The 23575-nt window shown below is 34.4% G+C and overlaps 2 protein-coding genes and 3 long non-coding RNA genes across 13 annotated transcripts; 1 reads left to right on the forward strand and 4 right to left on the reverse strand.

The window, feature by feature from the left end:
* Window positions 1999-2768, reverse strand: LOC104730153 (flowering-promoting factor 1-like protein 1). Its single transcript, XM_010449262.2, has one exon. The coding sequence runs from the start codon at window positions 2666-2668 to the stop codon at window positions 2294-2296; it is 375 nt and encodes a 124-aa protein (XP_010447564.1). The 5' UTR covers window positions 2669-2768; the 3' UTR covers window positions 1999-2293.
* LOC104730154 lies at window positions 8420-9134 on the reverse strand. Its single transcript, XR_002034502.1, has 2 exons — window positions 9009-9134; window positions 8420-8837 (listed from the first exon to the last, which is right to left on the reverse strand). It is a non-coding gene; the product is annotated as an uncharacterized LOC104730154 (long non-coding RNA).
* Window positions 9782-10583, reverse strand: LOC104730155. Of its 2 annotated transcripts, XR_002034501.1 has the most exons (3): window positions 10477-10583; window positions 10345-10404; window positions 9782-10173 (listed from the first exon to the last, which is right to left on the reverse strand). It is a non-coding gene; the product is annotated as an uncharacterized LOC104730155 (long non-coding RNA). The 2 variants fall into 2 exon arrangements; XR_002034500.1 differs by lacking the exon at window positions 9782-10173 and having other exon boundaries at window positions 10321-10404.
* On the forward strand, window positions 10877-16045 carry LOC104730156. Of its 8 annotated transcripts, none has more exons than XR_002034750.1 (6): window positions 10879-10997; window positions 11091-11144; window positions 11237-11328; window positions 11425-11541; window positions 12129-12196; window positions 15549-16014. It is a non-coding gene; the product is annotated as an uncharacterized LOC104730156 (long non-coding RNA). The 8 variants fall into 8 exon arrangements; XR_758389.2 differs by having other exon boundaries at window positions 10879-10992; window positions 11088-11144; XR_758390.2 differs by having other exon boundaries at window positions 10879-10992; window positions 11088-11144; window positions 11249-11328.
* Window positions 16379-20328, reverse strand: LOC104733194. Its single transcript, XM_010452797.1, has 2 exons — window positions 19401-20328; window positions 16379-19311 (listed from the first exon to the last, which is right to left on the reverse strand). Exons 1-2 carry the CDS (start codon window positions 20326-20328, stop codon window positions 16379-16381), a joined length of 3861 nt encoding a protein of 1286 aa, XP_010451099.1.

Genomic DNA, 23575 nt, shown 5'->3' on the forward strand with positions numbered 1-23575 from the left:
AAAAAAAAAAAAAAAAAAAAAAAAAAAAAAAACATCTACATTAATATTCATAAATGCAACTTTTAGAATTTAGGCCGAGCTGGGCATTACAAATAATATGTGCAAAATTTAAGCTCCGTCGTCTTGTTGATTATGAAGCTGAATTAATATATAGTTGAGAGAGCTCAACACACCTACTTTTACAAAATTGTCGCTCAAAACACAAGCTATCCTTGCTGGGCTTTAAAGGAGAGCAGGGATGGTGGCCACTCGATTCACCACCATATCACTTCATGCATGGTACTTTGGTAAGCCATGATCCACCACCATATATAATTATATATCATGAAGTCATTTCCTACTTTTAATATTAAATAGTGTAGAAATTGTCTAGTACTTGCATCTATGATCATAAGAATTAAGTTTAATTTCTTGCTATAAATCAGCATATATATATATATATATATCTTTGTACAGTTTGCTTTGTTCCATTGTTCAGCTTCGGTCTTTGATTGTATTAGATTCACTATGATGCCTTCTTGATTCAGACGTTCCAAACAAAATCTTTACGTGCCTGGCTCGGGAAAATGATTCGTCATCCAAATCAGATAAGATACCTTATCACAAAACATTAATTAGTACTGTCTTGTGTAAAGAAAATGCTATGTACTGTCTGGACTGGACTGGACTGGACTGGACGAGTCGACCATTTCCTTATTTTCGGCGACACGATCAATGTATGTTATTAATACTCCAACGAAATATGCATTCAGGAAATTTGTATGTATGGCAACAAGTGATATAAAACACGAAATAAATGATGATTATCATGACTCATCATGAGCAAATAAAGAAAACCCAAAAAAATTTCATTATTTATTTTCTATTGACATCAAGCTATCCAGAATCTTGGGCCCATACTGTCAGGAAAAAAAAATGAAAATCAAAATCAAACAAACTGTAGTAATAAATTTCTAATAATGAAAGAGGTCCCGAATATAAAAAGACTCTATGCGACTGTGAGAAGAAGGAAAAAAAAAAAAAAAGATATGTGCGAATTTATTTGGGAGAAAGAAAGAAAAGGAAGTTAATATGTTCGATCGACATGGAAAAAGAAGTGACAAAGTGGGGGTAATATGGGCAATGGGGAATCGACACGTGTGCCCACATTCCGTTGTTAAAAAAGTTTTAAGGTGTCACGTGCGCCCATCATATAATTCTGCGATGAAGTGGGCAAGTAAGCAATGGGGAGTAAACACGTGGAAAAGTTGGGTAGAAAAGTTGGGAAGGTCACGTGTGCCCATCATTTTATTTTATCCGTTTTAAGTCTTTTTCTCTTCCAAAACCTTTGGGGGCCCTTCTCTCTAATTGGATAAACACCTTTTGACTTTCCTTCTTTAGATTTCTTTGGTCGTACTTTTTGGAAATTTATCATTCTGTATAACCAGATACTACTGTATATTTTGTATATCAATTTTAATTAATTTTGTGTATTCGAATCGAATTGATTTGCAAAATTTTGCTGACTGTAGTTGAACAATGGCCTATATACATCGGTTGTGATCAAACAAAAAGAATTCACTTTATTCCTTATATTTTAAACAACAATTATGAATAGAGTAAAACTAGCGATTGTAAATGATTTCAGGAAATATAACTTTGATCGGTAAGTTTTTCTGTAAAATGTAATCAATTTTGACTTGTTTTTTACGGACCTACAAAACATATTTCAACAATATACCAAAATATATGGCTTGTATTCATGGAAAAGGGTCTAATCCCTTATATAAAAAAAATACTTTTAAACAAATTGAAAACGGCTAATTAAACTATGCTCTGTACATGTATATATCAGTTTCTTTTTGAAATATCAAATTTAGTAACTTATCAGGTATTTACATATCTGAATGCTAATCATGGACCAAATCAAACATGTCGTATCATATAATTAACATTCAGTTTTGATTTATTCTTTTTATCAAAGAAAACTTTGATATATTCTTTACCATTCCATATATCTGAGTTATGAGCACTTGACAATATGATACATGTTCATACAAATCACACTTTAAAATATAATACATGTTCTTTCAAGTAACAAAATGATAGTACAAGTTATTAAATTGGCTCTAGTTTGAACCCACCCCAAATCGACCAACAGGACAAAATACATTAAATGCATAGAAATCAAAATAAACCAAAAAAAAAAAAAAAGCAAATTACGCAAGGACCTGCATAATATATACATGGTAGATATATCAGCGTGGATTGTTGGAAAATCAAATTGAACCAGTTCTTTTTTGATGATGGACAACTACATGTCTCGGACATGGAAGACGTTAGGGTTCTTGACGACGATATCATACATATGAATAGAGTTAAACTTGGAGAAGTCGCGAGGGAGAGATATGAGATCGATCGACGTTCTCTTGTGGAACTGGAGCAGGTGATCGGTGTTGTCTCCATCGTAGTACCTCTCCCACCCAAGATTCTTCAAGATCTTCTCTAGTGATCCGTACGAAGAGACAACCTCGCTGGTCGGAAGATGGACGAGAATCTTCCTCCTCATTCTCTGCTGCTGGCTACCGCCGGAAGACGAAGATTCCGACGAATCTCCGGTGGATTGGTTGTAAGGATTCTCCACCAGCCTCATCACTCCGTTCTTATTGAACACCCACACACCAGACATTGTTGATGTTGTTATATATTATGATTTAAGAGATCTTGCTAGGGTTTTTTGTTTTTTGTTTTTGTGGGTGTGATTTTTATCTTCAAAAATGAGTTTGTTAGTTTTGGTGAGGAGAAGCAAACTGTGTAGATGGCGCTATATATATATATGTCAGTAAAGGGGTGTATAGATACTGACAATTATATTATTATGTAATATATTTATATATAATAAATGTAAAATTCCCGAATTCTCGAAAAGGAAGAATCTTATCTATCAACAAATTATTTATCATTTTTGGACGCAAGAGAATAATAACTCAAATTCCATAAAACCAAAGTTATTATTCTGATTCGATAGTATATAGACGTGCGTAGTTATATATATTATTTGAACTATAAAACACTATTTGATCGTCATATTTGCGACGTAAGAAATCCGTATCTTTACTAAGGAAATTAACTGAAAGAATGTTAAACTTATTCCTGTATGCAAGAAGATAGAAAAAAATATAGTATGGGACAATTATTTTAGTTTGAGTCTACCACATGCTAGCTAGGGATGAAGGATTAGTTTTCATTCTGGAAACCTTCTTCTTAATTATATTTGTGTGTGGTTAATTTAGTTATTTCCTTTAAGTAACAGAATATAAATTTGGTAAGATTCCACAAAAATTAGTTAATTCTTATTGTAAAATTAATTAATATGTATGGAATTCAAATACGGCAAGACTTCTTCTAGTTTGCATGAGCTCAACCTGACGTAGCATCGCTTAGTTAACTCCAACCTTTTTTATATAAAGGGTTTAGTTACCCATCTTATTATTACACTTAATGGTCATGACACTTACAATACTTTTATAATTTCTAAGATGATAGAAGAAAAAGATGGAAATATGAACATATATCAAACGATTAATTGAAAAAATGTCGGTGTCTTTGGAATGCATGATCGGATAATTACAAGTGTCATCATATGTTAGTTTCAGAGTTTTCGATATCAGTAAATGCCACAAAATCGTTGTTATTATGAGTTAACAAAATGAAAAACCTAAAAATATTTAATATTATATATAAATATATATGTAAAATAATTGCTATATATATTATATATGAGAGTTATATATAATGAAATCGTTGTTATTATTTTATATATAGATATATATGTAAAATAATTGGTATATATAATATATATGAGAGTTAAAAAAAATTAAATAATTCATTTTAATTAAATAACATTTGTGTGGCCTTAACTACATTTGAGATATGTGTATATCAACCTGGATACACCAGAAAATTCAGAACAGTGTATGTTTTTTTCTAAAGCATAAAACATTTTTGAAATAAATTTGATTCAGTTATACTTTTAAGTTTTGACAAATATAAAAAGCTGCCTTTAATATTGTTAATTTTTTAGTGAGATAAAATATAAGTTTTGATTATTCTTCTTTTTATATATGTTTGTTCCAGCAGAAAAGCCAAAGGCGTTATGGTCACGTGGTGTCACGTGACTATTAATACTTACTGGTCCTCCTTACCTCTCTTTTTGTCGGAGGCAATTAATTAGGGCCTATTTAGTTTTTTTTTTTACCTTTGCTTCTGCCTAATTGATATTTATATTTTTAATTATTATTAAACATCAAAACCTATGAATATCTCGGGTTAAAATATGGTAATTTTATATTATTTTAATGGTAGGTTAGTTTATAGAATAATTTTTTTCAATACCACATTTTGACGAAAGATATGATACTCATTGCATTAGAGAGATATGCAATCAAACCAGTAAAGTTTGGATGCTTTTTTTTTGTAACTGCAAAACTCACGGACTGAGAAAAGCGATTAATTTCAATTTCAGCCGGAAATCCTCGGTTACAGTTTTCGAAATAATTTACTACTATCTCCTATATGTTGAATGTCATTTTCCCTATTCAATTATTTCCTCTTTTTTTTTTATAGATCCTTTGGTTCTCTCGTTTACATATGCAATGTGATAATGACTAGTTTCAACATCATCAGATTCTGCTTCTATCAATAATTTTGTGATAATGCAATATTCTATAAAATATAGTATAAATTTGTGGAAAGATATATATATGGACAAAAAGTGGCATACAAAGCACAAATGAATGTGAAAAGAGAGACATGATGAGGAAATAAGGGAAGTGGGAGCGAAGGCCCTCGTGGGAGATGATGCCAAGCCACACTCACTCACTCCTCATTCTCTTCAACGTAACAATCAACACACACAAACCCAAGGTATTAGACTTTTAGTCTTTTTGTTCCTCTTTTTACTTACCGTTTTAGGTCCATCATAAGCTGACATCTCTATATATATATATATATACAGTAATTTAATTTATACTACATGCTTTGCTCGTGCATTTTATAGTTATTATATAGATATATACTTTGATTACTTGAAGATAAATGAATTTAAGAGATTATATGAAGAGTTCTTGTTGTATTAATATAGGGTTTGAAAGTTGTTATGGCAAAAATATTTCGTTAATCCAACAATTAATTACTTTGCGACCGATTTTAACGATTTTAACTTATTGTACTGGATAAAGAGTATTTGTGCTATATTAAGAAGAAATAGTGATAAAAAAATGTCAGCAATCATTGGTTATAGCTCAAATCCATATTGGTTTTCTTTTTTGTAGTACTATATGTCACAATTCCAAAGAAGGTCACATCATATCATAACCTAAACCAGAAAGAGCCAGTGTTTTTCTGCCGGTATGGATAGATGTCAAACCCCATATCCATGCCCCATTCCACAAAAAAACTCTCGTTCATGGTCGTTACAAATATGGCACCCACACAACCATACTGATATTAATTGTTCTCATGCATCTTATGTCAGCACCATTTGCTCGTGTCAACATCCACAAAACCAACATAGAAGTAGTTATATATTATTTCTAGAGGCTTCCGAGATACACTTTTCAAAGATTATTCCATTCATGTGTTCACGTTAGCTAACCCAACTTGATTCAACCATAAAGTTTCCATCACAACTGTTTTTATATGTATGTGCTGATATCTCTAGACGTCAGGAATCTCTTAATCTTTCGAGTTAACTAATTCTAACTTTTTGCAATCCAGTGGCTCCTGTGCGTGTTGCTCAACTTTTTATTGAAAAATTTGTTGATTGATTTTGTTTACGAGTTACGACGACCACATATTTCTTTTCTTTTTTATCCACTCTGAACATATATCAGTTAGATTAATCTGTGAGTAGTCTATCTTAGAGTTGTTCTTGATCAAATTAAACATGTTTGTACCCAAGCTTTTTCAAGAAACCTTCATATTAAGAATAATTATATAAGGTTCGTAAAATAGATTGTTAAATATATCCATTCTTCATGTTGGACCAAAAAAAAAATATATATATATATCCATTCTTCATATATAGTTTCTACCTTTACTTTTTACTTTTCTTATCTTAGCTTTCCCTCGGATATTTTTCGATCCAGCTGTTGAGCGATCTAATGCATATGAGGCTAAGAAGCTTCAATTTTCAGTTTAGAAAGATTTTTTTTTTCTTTCTAAATAATACATATATATATATATATATAATTATATATATGTATAAGGATATAAAGGTTTAGTGGTATCCTTAATTTCGAAAGATATGCTCGAGTAGCCAATGAAGGATTGATTGGTGCCAGGTCACCTTATCTTTCTACAACGTAGAATAATTCTGTCAAGAAGATGACTGATGACACATCCCGTTCTAATTTTAGATCACTAACATAACTAGTATTGGTATTTTTATTAGGCTATGCAACGAATTTGATTCGAAACTAGTGAATCACCATATATCAGGATCTAATTTCCTATCTATTCAAAAATTATAAATTATATTTTAGTATTTCATGCTCTTTTATATAATTAACAACCATAATTAGTGTAAGCATGAAGCCATTCTTTTTTGTTCAATCTTGTATTAAATCCTAAAGTTAGAGGACATCATTTTCATCAGTTTGTTTTTAAAAATGTATACTATATGTTAAGTGAAGTCTATAATATACCGACTTAATTGTTTAGAACGGGTAACTAAGGCCATCATTAGCGGCCGTTGCTCAAACCGTTACTCTAAATTGTTTTATTAAAAATTAATAAAATAATATAAGAAGGAGAGAGAAACACAAAAAACCGTTTTCAAAATCCTTCTGGTAGAAACGATTCTCAATTTAATTCTACACATATCACTTTTCTATTAGATTACACAATAAATATTAATTTTTTTTTTTTTGAGAAATGGAGAAGGAAACTGCCGCTAAGACCATCATTACTGGCAGATTTTCTTACCACTATTCTTATTAAAAATAATAAAAAGAAGAGAGAGAAGAGAATAACAAAAATAAACGTTTCTTGGCAGAGTAACTTGAGAAACGATACTCTCAACAAACAAGACATGTATCATTTGTTCAGTAGAACAGATTTAAAAAATAAATAAATAATAATAATTTGTAAAAAAAATAATTTATTTTTAGTTTTTAGGAACAATTCAGCGGTTACTCGAGTAAATATGCTCTAATGATGCTCCAAGAGCGTCCATCCAACATCTCAAGTTCAAATATATAATGCGTTTTTGAATTTTATAATTCACATGCAGATACATTGTTGTTGTATTGATGATAACTCTAAAATTAAATATATATAATGCTCTACAAAAAAAACAAGTGTGGCAACGTCATTTTATTCAGACTATAATTAATAAAAATGAGCAAACTTCTTAATTAGTGAAATGAATACAAGTATTTTGTGGTTCAAGGTGCAAAAAAGTATTATTAAACATCTCAATTATGAGGTGCTGTATTCTTAGGTTAACAAAAAGAATATGAACTCCCAAGTTGCCAAATCGAATAATTGGTATTTGGTACAAAGCTGAAACTTTTATATATTCGTGTCTTTCTGCACTATATATTATACTAGTAATGGACCCGCGCTACGCGCGGTAGTTAGATTAAATTGTGTTACCAGTTTTGTTGTATATATTATTATGTTGGTCTAGTTATTTCATTTTTTTCTTCTCTTGCTACTGTTTCATCATGCTTCCTTATGTTTTCTTTTCTTGCCATATTTTTAATTTAAAAAGGTCTTGCAGAAAGGATTGTTTTGTTTGTTCTTTATATTAATAGAATTAAGTTCATTTACTTTGGTTTTCAAGGAGTTTTTTAAAAATAGTAATTTCTAATTATGATTTAGTAGTTTATGTTGTTGTTTTCCTTTTGTTGTTAGCTGTGATTACATAATTATTAATTGTCATTTTCTTGTTCAATTGTTTATTAATATTGTCATATGTATTTTGTAAACTGTTGGGCAGTATTAGGATTTTTATTATGTGTTTCATTCTCGTAATAGTTTTTTGGTCATCTTAAGGTAAGTGTGAATTGCCTGGCAACTTTGTTTATACTAAAATGTTTTGTGTTTTACCCGCTTCTTACTATCTTATCAGTTGTTTTTGGTTCTCGAGTTGTAACTAAATTTCAACAGGCTGATATTTTTTTTTTAATTCAATGTAAGTTGTGTTTTTTAGGTTTCTTATTTTGTCTTTATCATTAGTATTTCCTAATCTCTTTAGTTGAGTAAAGGTTTGTTCATCTATCTCTTTTAATATTTGGCGTCTTTATCTTTGAGATCGATTGTGAGAAGTTTGTTCAGTATAAGACTTGTAGACTCTTTAATGAGAGGTATGTTTATGTGTAGGCCTTATATTTCGGGCGTTGCTACACTTTTTCTCCATTTATTTGTCATATTCTAATAAGATATTTCTTTTTAAGAAAATGAGATCCGAAAATATTAAAAGTTGACGTAGTTTAAACATACTTGTGGATAGTTAACAAAGTTTAGAAAATAACAAAGACAATAGATTCTAACAGTACAATCTTCAAGTAGCGTTTCCAGATCGTGAGGATCCTTCTACTTTTGGGCATTTGTTTTGGATGTCTTGGATTATTCTCATGTACATTGGGTCAATGTCTTCTTCGTCTACCTCGATGCGTATTAAGTAGTCTAGGTGAGCGAGGGATTTTCTGTACTCTAGCCTTGTTATCTCCTTGACATCATCATCCGCGCGACTTCCCTCACCTTGGTCACTTATTTCTTTGATTTTTGGTTTCACGTTCTTTGCTGGGAGCCCACATATGATTCCTTTTGCTTCCATTGAAATCCTTTTTCTATTAAAAAAAATTATTAATTAGTTTAGTCTAGGTTTTTCTTTCTATCAACAATCAATAAATGAAATTAACTAAGGGCAAAAGATCGAGAATAGTAGATCGTTTTATTTGTAAATTATAAGAGTAGATCGATTACAATGAACTTGCCTAATGGGTTAAAGAAAGAGCAACCTGGCTCGTCAGATTCCTATTGATGAAAGAAGGAAACTATAAGATTTGTTGATCCTAAACCTGTTAAGGAAAAGAAAAGGTGAAGGTAACTGATGTAATCGTCTGTTTAGGAAGACTCAAGAAACGTAATACCTTTTAAATTTGCAGCAGAGATAGGGAAAAATGGTAGAAAATGTTTTGGATCTGGGGGAGTTGCGGCGGAAGGTTTAAAACCAGAAAGAAAATAACAGAATGAATTGTCTTGGAGTTGTTTTAAAATAAGAGAAGTAGGGTTAGGTTATTGTTCATTTATGTCCGTTAGATTGCATATAATCGACGGTAGATATGTATAATTCGGTGATTCACACTAGGCCTGGGCATTCGGTTAACCATTCGGTTTCGGTTCGGTTGTATTCGGTTTCGGTTATTTTGGATATAGTAATATAGTAACCATTTGGATATTTTTGAAATTTCGGTTCGGTTCGGTTCGGTTTCTTTCGGTTCGGTTTCGGTTTGGTTATTTAAATAAATAACCATAACTAACATAAATTATATTAACATTAACCAAATAAACCAAATATAACCAAAACTAACCGAATATAACCAAAATTAACCAAATATACAATAACAAAAATACAAAANTTGAGATCGATTGTGAGAAGTTTGTTCAGTATAAGACTTGTAGACTCTTTAATGAGAGGTATGTTTATGTGTAGGCCTTATATTTCGGGCGTTGCTACACTTTTTCTCCATTTATTTGTCATATTCTAATAAGATATTTCTTTTTAAGAAAATGAGATCCGAAAATATTAAAAGTTGACGTAGTCTAAACATACTTGTGGATAGTTAACAAAGTTTAGAAAATAACAAAGACAATAGATTCTAACAGTACAATCTTCAAGTAGCGTTTCCAGATCGTGAGGATCCTTCTACTTTTGGGCATTTGTTTTGGATGTCTTGGATTATTCTCATGTACATTGGGTCAATGTCTTCTTCGTCTACCTCGATGCGTATTAAGTAGTCTAGGTGAGCGAGGGATTTTCTGTACTCTAGCCTTGTTATCTCCTTGACATCATCATCCGCGCGACTTCCCTCACCTTGGTCACTTATTTCTTTGATTTTTGGTTTCACGTTCTTTGCTGGGAGCCCACATATGATTCCTTTTGCTTCCATTGAAATCCTTTTTCTATTAAAAAAAATTATTAATTAGTTTAGTCTAGGTTTTTCTTTCTATCAACAATCAATAAATGAAATTAACTAAGGGCAAAAGATCGAGAATAGTAGATCGTTTTATTTGTAAATTATAAGAGTAGATCGATTACAATGAACTTGCCTAATGGGTTAAAGAAAGAGCAACCTGGCTCGTCAGATTCCTATTGATGAAAGAAGGAAACTATAAGATTTGTTGATCCTAAACCTGTTAAGGAAAAGAAAAGGTGAAGGTAACTGATGTAATCGTCTGTTTAGGAAGACTCAAGAAACGTAATACCTTTTAAATTTGCGGCAGAGATAGGGAAAAATGGTAGAAAACGTTTTGGATCTGGGGGAGTTGCGGCAGAAGGTTTAAAACCAGAAAGAAAATAACAGAATGAATTGTCTTGGAGTTGTTTTAAAATAAAAGAAGTAGGGTTAGGTTATTGTTCATTTATGTCCGTTAGATTGCATATAATCGACGGTAGATATGTATAATTCGGTGATTCACACCTTACTTAATTACCCAATTTAAATTATATGTTTTGGTTTTTAATTTAATTTCTTGTTTGGTTTTCTTATATCTGTTGTATTTGTTGTATTTTGTAATGTTGTTAATTGGGTTTACGGTGTTGGCCCATAAATTTCATTGAGTTGTTGGCCCTTTAGTGGTTCGATTATTTATTTGTTAATACTTATTTTTCCTGTTTATAATTTCTGGCATTGTCAACGGTATGCCGACATCCTAATCTTCCGATGTACATTCGACGTCGATCTATGAAATTTCCTCAGTTTTATTTGGACAAAAACAATTGTAAGGTTTACAACTCTATCCCCTTTCATATGCTCACTGTGTGACTTTAATGTGTTAATTGGAATTAGTATTTGTTTTTCCCCTGTTTTCTTAAGAAGAATTCAGAATACAGATCCCGAGCTCTACTCTTCAGTTGCTCTTCATAAGTTAGAGTAAGCTACTATTTCCACCATCTCTATTAATTTCAAGAAAGTCTGAGTTTTCATACATACTTTATGTATCTTGGTTCCTAACTGGCCGCTAGCGTAATTTGAAGTGCCGTTGTTGTTTTGGCTACGGTCCTGTTTTTTTCATCATCGTTGTGGCTTCGAGCCATTTGTTCTAATCGATTTACAGGTTGGTAAAGTTCGTAGTTGTAGTCACCTTGTGAACTTTAATTTTGTAGTGTTTGTAATTATATTTATGTCCCCTTCGTTTTTTCCGCCGACGCAGGATGATAAATCCTGTTATACGAACATAGGTGAAGATATAAATATTCAGGTGGGAGTATGACTTCTACTGCGAAATTGATGTCCATATTTTACCCGTCACCGTATCCTTCAACTAATGGTATGTTGATATCTTTGATTCACTATTTTTGCTGATTCTTTTCTCAATTGGTGCCTTCTAATGTTTTCTGTATTTTTATTGTCCTTATTTTATGTTTCCTGGCTACTTTTTCTTGCCTGAATTGGTGGCATTTCTCACAATTTATGTCTGTTTTCTTCATCCTTTTATTGCTATCATGTTTATCATTGTTATTTTTCTCCTTAGAAATTGTCTCTTTTGTTGTAATATTTTCAGATTTTGTTTCGGCCTCCTCATCTTTATTCTTGTTTGGCTCATTTTGTTATTGTATATGAAGGACGATGACAAACAGATTTTATTATTGATTTTGTGTTTCCAAAATTTAACATAACATTTGTTTTCCTTTTTCTCAAAGCTTCAACTAAATGAAAAACACAAACTTGATCATTTGTTTGTAGTAGTAGCAGTCTTGGCATGTAGCATTCATGTTATTGATGTTGCAGTTGATTGTTGGTTGGACTTCTGCCAATGTACTGTAGTAGCACTGCAGTTTGGGTACATTGACTCTGTGCAACGACTTCTTGATATCTTTCCAGCATTGATCACCCTTTGCTTTGTTTTCTTTTCAGCCTAGTTTCTCAAGCCAATATTGTCCTTCTGCTGTGTCACCCCTACACAACTTGACGATTCCAAAGAGGTAAATACCCTGAACGTAGTTACCTTCTGCTGCCTTTTTCAAGTGTGCCAAGCCTTCTTCTGTGTTGTTGTTGTGAAAATATTCCTGGATGCCTTTGATATAGTGTGCCTCCACATTTCCACTTGTAATGCATTTCTCCATGAGGTCTTGGTATTTCTTTAGGGCTGCTAGGGGATTGATTGCTAGCGGCCGTAGGTTGATTTTTTTGAAAACTCTGTGATCTTGAGCTGCTTTTGCAAGCTCTGGTGATGCTTGCATGACATGTTTCACGGTCCTCCTTGAAATCTGACCAACTCGAGAGATTATATCTCCAAGGATGTCATTTGGTAGTTCTTCAAGGGAGTAGGGTTTTATGTTAGTCATTTTTTGCAAGGAGTGGGTGATGGTGATGTTTATACTTTTGGCAGAGGTATTTATAGGGTGGAGTTGTTTTACTTTGACGTTTGGTTTCTTTGATTACTTTTTGTTGGCCTCCCTTTATTCGCTTTCCGTTCTCCCTTTCATATTCACGTCATAATTTTCTTGGACGTTTTCTGCAGATTCATTTATTTATTGCTTAATGGTGTGTGTAATTGGTCTTTAATATTTCTCTATTTTAAATTTAATCGTTTTAATGTTGATATGAATTTGTAGTTATTTTTTGTAGTGAAATAGTAACACCTGTGATTAATTTAGGGAATCCTTAGTCATGGTATATATATTTTTTGGTACATCTCTGTATCTAATGTATGATAACATTGGGTTATGTTTGTTTTGTTTTTAAAAAACGAAAAACATTAGTACACAGCTTTGCGACCTTTAGTAATATTTTTTGGGTGTGTTTGTTGTCCGTTGATGTTTTTCCCGAAAATTGAACTCTGTTACTTCTTAGTTTTTAAAAATAGTGTAACAAACATTCTGTGCTACTTTTTCATTCCGTAAGTTCATGTTTGGTGTGTTTTAAAATAGAGCCTCCTCTGATTTAAAGTAATGGGGTAGTCATTTGTAAGAGTTTTGCAGAATATTAACTAAATTGTAAAGGGTTCGTCTCCTTTTTGTAGGAATCTAATAAATATTATATTTGTGTTAATATCTTTGTTCTTTAATATGCTGTTAATTATTTTAAATTGTATACCCTTCAATGTTTTATTTGAATTTTATCTCTTTCTATTTTTCATCTACGCTTGATGATCTTTTCCCTTGGTTTCTTACTCCTGTTGATATTGACTAAATTGTAAATTAAGTGGGCATTCCTCTCAATAATCGAAATAGACAATGTAGTCATATTTGCCTATATTGATTCTTACAACTATTTCTCTTATAGATCAGTTGCCCTACATATTGGACAATTTCTAGTCTCATATAGCCAAGTGATAATACAGTGATGGTGGTAAATGTGATTACATTTAAGTTGGTTAATTTCATCTTCGCCTCTAAATGTTTCCAAACAAATAACGCAGTCTTCCTCTTCCTCACTTTTGCTTGGTGTCCTGATAGATGATTGTAGATTGGCAATGACCATCTCATTTGTGAGAACGGGGTTTCCCTGGAAGTTGTAATCTTTTACTGTGAAGTGTATAAGGAAAGTCCTATTGCTTTCAATTTCTGTTTGTAAAACTGCGCCTAGAAATTGCATGAACCATCCTGTCCTTCTTCTTCCTTCGTTTAGTGGAACTGCATTTCTTGCTAGATGGTATAGTAAGTTACCTCTGAAGTGTGCTTGCGTTGTCTCGTTCGCGTTATGTGGGTAAGGTATGTAGACCTCGGTTGGTTGTTCTCCCGTCTGTGGCCTTTGGAATGATAGGAGGATGGATATGTCGCTCAGTAGAGTGGTCGGCACAGTTTCATATGAGAAAGTATACTCCCGATTTTGGTTTGTGGCCATTTTCCTGCTTTTTTTGGTTTCTTGTTGTGCCTTCGCTTATACTTTTACGATTAAAGTATATTGTTGCCATATATATAGATCTAGTCTACTCGTTAGTTAAGAGTCCTCCATTAATGAGATTCTTACTGTTGGATGGATCTCCATGGATTTTTCGACTCCCGGGCGTTTCTAATAGCTGTAATGGTGGATTCGTGTTTTAAAAACGTATTTTAATTCAGGTGTGAACTTAGTAACCGATTTCAAGATTTGGTTAATTATAAAATATTATTCTCTTACTATTACCTTTTAGTTATAATATTTCCTGTACGTGTGTGTCTTATTTTAAAGGGTTCAACCGCTTCATTACATTTTTAAATTGTTCCCAGTGGTTTGATTTATGTTCTATGCCTTTCGTTAAGAGTAGCCAGTGCAGTTTCTGTCTTTTTCTCAAGGGTTTATAAAGTTTTAAATTCCAGTCTTTTTAAAACTTTGTAGATAAGGTCAATCTTTTATAGTGTAGTGTCATTCTCTTCTGAGAAGTGAAATATTTTTCCAAGATTTTCTTTGCATCCATGGTTTTTCATTTCTTGATGTTTATTGTACTACTTGTTACAAAATTAATTGTAATTGAGTTTATTGATAGAAAATGTTATTTCTCTTTTATTTAAGTTTATGTTGTACTTTACTCATATGTCGTCCTTAGTATTTGCTTCTAGTTTTTAGACCCTTATCAGCATTGCAAGTGTACTTTATGTGTGACAAAAATGTTGTATGTCCACCACTGTTGTAATGGTGTCTTCATTAATAGCTCGTATTTGAGGTAAATTATATTTTATGTTTGTTCAATATACGAAGGAAGTAGGAGCGAACCTATTCTTTGCGGATATAAATATTTGGTGATCTCTAGATTCTAAATTTGAAAAATGAAAACAACTTTATAAAAGACTTGTTATTGAAAATTAAGATTTATGTATTTCAGACATTTGGATTTCAAAAACTCTTTTTCAAATACGGTTTACAAACTTTCTCATCTGTTTGTAGTAGTAGCACTTCTTGCACATTGTATCCATATCGTTAAGTTTGCATATCTTGTTTGGTTTGATGTCTCTTATGGATTGGAAGTAGGTGGGTTGCATGATGATATTGAAACCTTGGAGTGATAATTTGATATTGGTCCAACAACGATCAGACCTTGTTGTTGATTTAAGCCATTCTAGCTTGTCCAAATATTGTTTGCCCGTGTCTGTTTCTCCCCTGCACATCATGAGAATCCCATATAGATAAATGCCTTTTTCATACAAACCTTCAGCAGATGCTTGGAGATGATGCAGTCCTGAGGGTGTGTTGTTGTGGAAGAAATACTGTGTGACACCTTCGATGTAGTGTGCTTCTGCATTACCGTTTTGGAGACATTTCTCCATTAGTCTTTGGTAGTTGTGTACTGTTGCCAATGGATTCATGGCCAGGTCCTTGAGGTTGAGTTCTTTGGAAACTCTTTCATCCTTGCAGGCTATTGCTAGTTCATGAGAAACTTGGAAGCACTGACGAACATGGTTGCGCCCAGCTTTTGCAACCCGGGAGATAATCTCGCCTAGAAGATCTTGTGGGAGGCTTTCTAATGGTGCTAATACTTTGGAAGGTGGCATTTTTGTTCGTTTTGGTGGTGTGACTTTGAATAATGTTGTCTTCGTGAGATGGGATTTTATAGTTAGCTAGTCCTTGACGTTTCATTACTTTTAAATTAGAGTAACGAATGTTATTGATTTCTTAGTGTTAGTGGCTTTTAATTACTATCATGATAGTGCTGATAGTGGGGAGTCGAAGCGAAATGGAGGTTATTCGCTTTGAATGTGTAATATATCAATTCTATTATTATTCAGATGGGCTTGTTTTCATGATCGTGGGCTTTCATCGTACATTATATTTGAACAGTGTTTTCGTTGATGTAATCCAACAAGTTTGTTTGAGGTCTTTATTTTCTGGTCTTTATATATATATATTTTTTTTAAATTAATGGTTTACGCAAGATAAGTGGGTTTTAGATTAGAATAGTATTTAAATTAGATACTTGTCAATAAACGATAAGAACTTTGGAAAATAAGCGAGAATGTATTAAACTGTAAATATTCCTTTCTTTATACAAAATGGTTTTGTAGGTTGGGACACTCTTCGTAGGTATAGATTGATGACTCTTGTCTTCGTTTAGTCCCTGAAAAGCAATATAAAGCATAGTTAGAATATGTGCCCCCTATATACAATAGTAGTTTAGAAACCAGAGCTGTTGATATTGTACATTGTTGGTGTCCTGTAAAATCCATTGGTAGTTAGTATTGTACCTTTTAAGTGTTTATGTTATTGAAGACTTCTTTGTAGACTATATTCATGACCCCTCCAGTTCCATTCTTCTCTGCTGTTGCATCTAGGATTTTCAATCCAGTATTAGAGGTTACATGGGAAAGAGCGACGTACAACTGGCCGTGTGTGAATACTGATTGTGGTAAGTAAAGAGCGACTTGCTTCAAACTTTGGCCTTGACTTTTGTTAATAGTCATTGCATAGCACACTCTTATTGGGAACTGCTTCCTACGTAAAGTGAAAGGATGTTTGGTGTCATTTGGAGACAGAACAATCCTTGGGATTAGTACTCTCTCACCAACATGAGTTCCTGTGAGGATCTCCGCCTCTATTATTCTTAGACCAAGTCTGGTGACAATTAGACGTGTACCATTGCATAACCCTTTCTTTTGGTTAAGATTTCGCAGGAGCATAACTGGGACGCCTACTTTCAAGCGGATCTGATGGTTTGGTAGGCCGGGAAACTCTAGAGAGTTTAAGTACTCGACTGTGTATAAGTTACTCAAGTCTCCACCTGGTGCCACCTCTGTTTGAAGAGAATCTGCGCTTAAATATTCCTTGGTGTCACCTGCCACCTTGGATAGCTGGTATTCATTGATTTCACGGACTGTCTCATTTCGAGGAGTTAGAATTGCTCTCTCAGTTAAGTAGTTGGCTTCCTTGAACGATCTACAGAACCCTGGATATGCAGCAGTTGAAATCGCTTCAAGTTGGTTCCCCGCGGGTGGTAACATTAAACATTCTTCAATTGCTATCCTACAACCGTCACTATGATCTTCAGGGTTTGTGGTTGCGGACATAGAGTTTCCATCTCCCACTTTTAAAATCCAAGCTGCAAAAGCGGCATCAGACTTGTTTAGCCTCATGTTTATTGTGAGTTTGTAAATTTGGCAGGCAGACCAAAGATGAGATCGATTTAAAGAAGCTTGTACGGTGTCCTGGCGACTCCCTTGGGGTACCACAGGTAAAATCTGTCTGAAATCTCCTCCTAGTAGAACTGTTTTTCCACCAAACGGCTTGTTTAATGCTGTTTCATCGTCTAATGCCATCAGATCTCTGATTGTGCGATCAACGGCTTCAAAGGCGTGTTTATGTGCCATGGGGGCCTCATCCCATATTATTAACTCTGCCTTTGTAATTAAGGTAGCTAGCATTGTTCCAGGCTTGATATCACAAGTTGACCCTTCGTGGAGGTTGATTGGAATTTTGAAACGTGAATGAGCCGTTCTTCCGCCGGGCAATAGTAGTGCGGCAATTCCAGCAGATGCGACAGGGATAACAATCTTGCTTATTGACCGTATCTTGGCTATAATTGTTTTGTAGAGGTATGTTTTCCCAGTGCCTCCTAGTCCTTGTAAGAAAAATAGTCTCCCTGCGTTATCTTGAACCGAATTCAGAACTGCATCGTAAATTTTTCTTTGATCTTCATTCAAAGTTGGGAATAATCTGCCATGATCAATCTTCTCTTTGTCAATATCAACTTGCAGGTCTTCTGTGAAACAACGTTGGCTGATTTTTTGAAGGATTGCCTTATCAGGCACAGGCATATCTTGGAAATGAGTGAGAGACTTGTCATTCTCCATTAATAGCTCCTCAATTTCAATCAAAGCATATTGCTCCAACTCTTCTTCGTTTAGGTTTAGGTGTGTGAAGTGGAAGACCTTCCTACGGTTATGTTGGACATCTTCTGCTAGGTATTTCCAGTTTTTGTTCCAAAGTTCTCGAGGGTTAGCTACTTCACAGTAGAGGAGAAGTGTGACAAAAAGATACCTGATTTGATACGCTGATGCCCATTGTGCGACCTCTTTCAGAACATCATGCCACTCTTTGTCATCATCTAGTAGTCCTCTTATGTAGCAGGCTTCTTTATTTGAACCATATATAACTCCAGCAACTGTCTTAATGTCATCAAAACATGTGGCACCTTTCACAATATTCAATAGTACTCTGAGATAGAACAAATCACCAGCTGATGGGTGGATATGTACAATCCTCCCAATAGCAAAACCTTGTTTCCTCCTTGTCCAGGTCTTTGTAGTGTTCCATACATAATACTTTGGGAATTCCATATATGTGAGATCATATGCCTTTATGTCTGAATTGTATCCAACATCGGGTGAATCTATCTCTCTTTGGTTTGTGGCCATCCATTCAGTGAGCATTGTTTTTTCGACATCTTCTCTACTAATGATGCTCTCCAATCGTTGCAGCTGGTCGAATAGGAGTCTGTGCTGATCTTGAAGATGAATATGTAAGCGTATCACTGCAGGCTTGTGGTAATGGATGTGGAAGGCAAATATTCTCCACACTGCTTCGCATGCAGAGACATAGCGACAATCTAGGTATTCACTGATTTCATCAACAGGTTGTGCCTCTTCTTTGTTCAAGCCTTTTTTTTTTTTCCCTTTGCTGGGTCTCACAATAACAAATGTTGCTTTGTCAACACCTTTAGTTATATATTTGAAGAGATACTTAACAGCACTTGTTTTACAACACCACTCCACATTGATATGGGCCATATACTTTTTCAGCAGGTTGAGGTTGTGCGGTACAACATTACGATTGTCCAATCTTGTGAGACCTTTGATGACAAATTTGGAGTCATCGTTACGGCGCCGGTATACAACGTACCCAGATTTGTCAATGGTAGTGTTGTCCACAAACGTTCGTGGGTACTTCTTGGTGCAAATTCCATTCTCCATGCATGGTGAATACGGTCTATCTAAACCACAAGGCCCATGTATCATATGCTGCTCTACCAGTTCGAAGCCTTCCTTATCTATTTCCTTATCTGGTAATTCAGCTGAAATGAAACTGTCAATTATAGCTGGCTCTGGGTTTTTCATATTGCCTCCTAGCCAGAGTAGGATGTGTGCATGTGGAAGGCCTCGTTTTTGAAACTCTATGGTGTACACTACTGGTTTTTGGAAAATTGAAATATAGTTAGGTATTAACATTGTAATTAGTAAGTATATGGAGGAGATTGCTTAATATTAATTGAAATACCTGCCACAGGAACAGGGAAGAAGACTCCATTGTTAAAATCATTGAGCATCTCATCTAGTTTTTTTTTGAAAACTCTTGATTGCAAATCAGGTCTTGAATTTGATCCTTCGGTAGTATATGTTTGTAGATGTTCTGTTAGCTCTGGCCAATTAGGGTTTGCTGTGAAGGTGATAAATAAGTCAGGATTTCCAAACCATCTACATATAGCCATTGCATCATGGTACTTCTCCACCATATACCGTGGTCCTGCAGTGAAACTTGAGGGCAATATGATTCGTCTTCCAATCCGCTTAGCATCTGTTTCTCCTCTTTCAACAGCATCGTACACATTGTTATACAAATCAGCTCGCAATTTTTTCTGATTTAAAGCAATATAACGAAGTCTTTCTTGTTCAGTGGCTGTGTAAGCATCGACGATGTACTGATGGAATAATCTTCCTCCCTTGATAATTGTCATACCTTCAGATAAGCGTGTTTGAATCTGGTAAGCATAGTATTCTCTCATGGTCATGTAAGACCGCTTAACTTGGCTCTCTGCTGATGACTCATATGGGATTTCCTCATGATATCCAGCGTCACCATATGGAAAGAGTAAAGGGTACTGCAGACTCATATATAGAGGATGAAGATCACTTATCCTTTGTAGTTCAGAAGATTTAAATTGAAGGATAACATCACGACCAGAAGTAGCTGTACTAAAATCTCCAACTATCAGACCCGCGATCTCATCAGTAGTAGGTAAGTCAAATTGCTTTCCTCTCTTTGCTTGGTTGACCAATTTGATATTGAATTCACTGCAATCTCCATCTTCATATCTGTCTCTAGCTTTCCGAAAAACCTTAGCCAGTTCGTTGATATTATCAAGCATCGCTACCAAGATACCAACAATTTCTTCGTCTACTGGTTTGCCTTTTCCTGACCCTGTCATCTTCTGCATACGATTCTTAATTTCATTTCTAGTGTCAAAAATGTATAGCTGTAGAAAACAGGGTTCCTTCCCATCCTCTGGTAAGAGAGATCCTATAGAATGGTAATTTTGGCCATGGATTCTATAAGTATAGGGTCCTTGTGTGCCTGTAACTGTGTGATCAACTTTGGCACCAGTTGAGGTGAACGCTAGCATTGAGTTGAGTACACAGATGTGACGCCCAAAGTCTGATGACTCGTTGTATAGCTTCTCAAGTTCAGGGGGTGTTGGACGGACTTTGGGTAATCTAACTCGTCCTTGTTGACAACAAATGGTTTGGTTTTTTGTTTCAGATCTCCAGAGCAGGGCGTCACAAAAGCGACAATGGACAATACTGGTGGAAGATGATTCACCATGTTTGTTTCCTGCTGCTGTTTTCATGAGAAGGTAGATTAGTAAGTTTGTGTAGGTGTTACACGACGTAAAACACATAGCAATTTCCAATTGTTTAGATTGTCGAATATAGTAAATGTTGATGCGGATTGTTTGTGGCTTTACTGAGTTTGCCATAAAGAAAAATATGTTGTACCTTTTGGTTTCAGCGACTTGCGTTTAGCTATCAAAATGGAACGTCGGAGTTGTCGAGCTCTTGTAGAAAGTCCTGTAAAGTAGTTTAAAATAATAAGATGACTGTGTAGACCTTACTTGTAGGAGTTGTGTTTTGTTTGCAGATGTTTACTGTTTCTGGTAACGGATGTGTTGAAAAGCTTTGAACTGACAGATGCTTCAGTGTAATATTTTTCATTCAGCCATGGTTGGCGGAGCTTTGCATCTTTGGGAATTTAAGAGACGTGATTTGTGGTTAGTTTTGCCATGGCTAAAGTAACAGAGAAAACAAAATTCAGTCCATAACATTATAGCTTACTTTTCTTGAAAAGTATTTTGTCAGCCTTCAGACGGGCTTCATCTCTGCAGGTTTTTTTTTCTTTTGGCCTCCTATGCTTACCACTTCGTGGAGATTTCATTCTTTCCAGTGGCTTGTAGTTCTGGTCGGACTCAGTACTTCTTGTTTGGTTGGGGTAATGGGAAAGTGATATATTCTTCACAATTGCTTTCTAATATTATACAATTTTGAGTTTCGAACAGATTAGGCTTTAAGAAAGTCGATAATCCTCAATATGAATGGTTTGTTATGTAAGTTATAAATGTGTAACGTAAAAATGAAGAGAAGTTTATTAGGCAATATAGTTGTCGCTCTATCAATAATCAAATGCTGATTAACTCATCAGTTATTAAAAACAGTAAACATCACATATTACTACAACTCATTAGTTACCGGATTTTAACTGGGGTGGTTCTATCATCTACGGTTTTAAGTTGTAGTAATATGAAATGATCATTTGTACATTTACTGTTTTACAATGAATCACTTTGGCATCAGGAAAACATGACAAGTGTGTTTTGGTATGTAATGAACAATATATGAAGAGTTTCTGTCGAACCAGCTGTATTTTTTTCCCTGACTTTCGGATGCTATTGATTCTGAATTGCACATTTGGCTGTGAAAGTTTAAACCAATTGAGTTGATGGATGTGTAAATGTTTAAAAGTACGGGAAGTTCTTCTCTGGGCAAATATAGTTTGCTATTTAATTGGTTTATTTGTACTTAACCAATGTTTGGTGTGTTTGGACTCTACCTTGGCTGCTGGTTTGTAATTTGGTTGTGGTAGACTTCAAATGTGTGTTCGGCCTATGTTTCTTATTTAAGTATCTATGTTGTTATAATGTTATGTTAAATAATGGGAAAAATGCAGGCGGCTATTATTCGTTTGAATAGTGGAGTTTTAAATAAATGTTGAAGTAAGAATGTAATGAAAATATAGTAAATACCAACGAAATAGTTATGCAATAAAACCCAAATAAGACATAGAAGATTTTAAAAAGATACTGTAATGAAAGATAGTGCTGTAAGGAGAGAAAATCGAAAAGTGATAGATTAGGAAGTAGGATAATTTCATTTCTGTTTCTTCTGCTTCTTGGTCTTATGTGCCAATGAAGTATCCACTGGAAACTCTACAGAACGAAGGGTTTCTTCCTCAGGCGTTATATCTTCTGCAAAGGTGGTGCTTGTCTGGTGTTTCTCAATTGAACATGATGTGGTTCCTATAGCATCTACAGCCACCAATTCCCGAGCTTTCCCCTGTGCTTGCAGGAACCAAATAGTTTATTTTAAAAATGTGTCAAAACTTGGAGAGAGGAGTTTGGATGTGGGTGTAAGGTTACCTCAACAAAGGTCGGTCGAGGAAGAACCTCAGTACTTTCATAAATACGTGAGACAGTAAAGGACTGATGGTGAGGTGTAAAATTGAAGTTAGTCAACTTAAGTTGAAATGTATATTTCTTCCCAATAATGTCAGACACTATTTTTGGTAATGGAGCACCAGAGAGTGAGTCTTGACCGTCAATCTAGGGAAAGCGAGAAGATATTAGAGAGACTTAAGTTCACGAATTTTGCAAAATAAGGTTTCAAGTAATAGACGAATGTTATAAGTTTTGAAGAATAATGACATACCATCTGAGAAGAGAGTGTTGATGCCTGAATGTTAGTCAACTTCACCATGTCCTTATCAAAGGCAACAAAAACGTCGGTGGTGATTCCGTCGTCTACAACAAGTTCGACACGATATCTTCCAAGTTGTGTCATGGATAGATTGCAGGTGATTAGTAAGGATCGTGAAATTTTCAAGTCCGTTAGAAAGTAGAGATTAAATAAACTTACTTTACATCTCCAATAGCAGTAGTGGAGGTACATTTGAAGTTATTGCAAGTTAAGGATGCCATCTTCTTGATCATTTTCGTACCACATGCAGCACAAGATATGAAACTCCAACCACGCTGAGTTTAAATTGCCGTAATAGTTGCGGTGCATAAGAATTCAACCTCCTAAATTATATGTAAAGCAAAAGCAATTAGATGTAATTAATGCATCGGTGGTTTGAGAAAGATTGAAAACAAAGGAAACCAGTTTTTTAAAATGCATGACGGTAAATCGTATCTGGGTAAATCATATTCAGATACGTAAACTGACCTGCGGTTTACCAGTAGCCACAAACTGGTTAAGCTCATGAATAGATATATGTTCAATTTTCGAAACACCATGGTGTGGTGCAATAGAGTTGGGATTTTTAATTTCTTTCCCCTTTAGCCTGATTGGTTATAAGCGGAAATATGGGTATGAGACATGACGAAGTTAGTATGAATTAGTATT

Source organism: Camelina sativa, chromosome 12, assembly GCF_000633955.1.
Source record: "Camelina sativa cultivar DH55 chromosome 12, Cs, whole genome shotgun sequence".
Classification (NCBI taxonomy): Eukaryota; Viridiplantae; Streptophyta; class Magnoliopsida; order Brassicales; family Brassicaceae; genus Camelina; species Camelina sativa.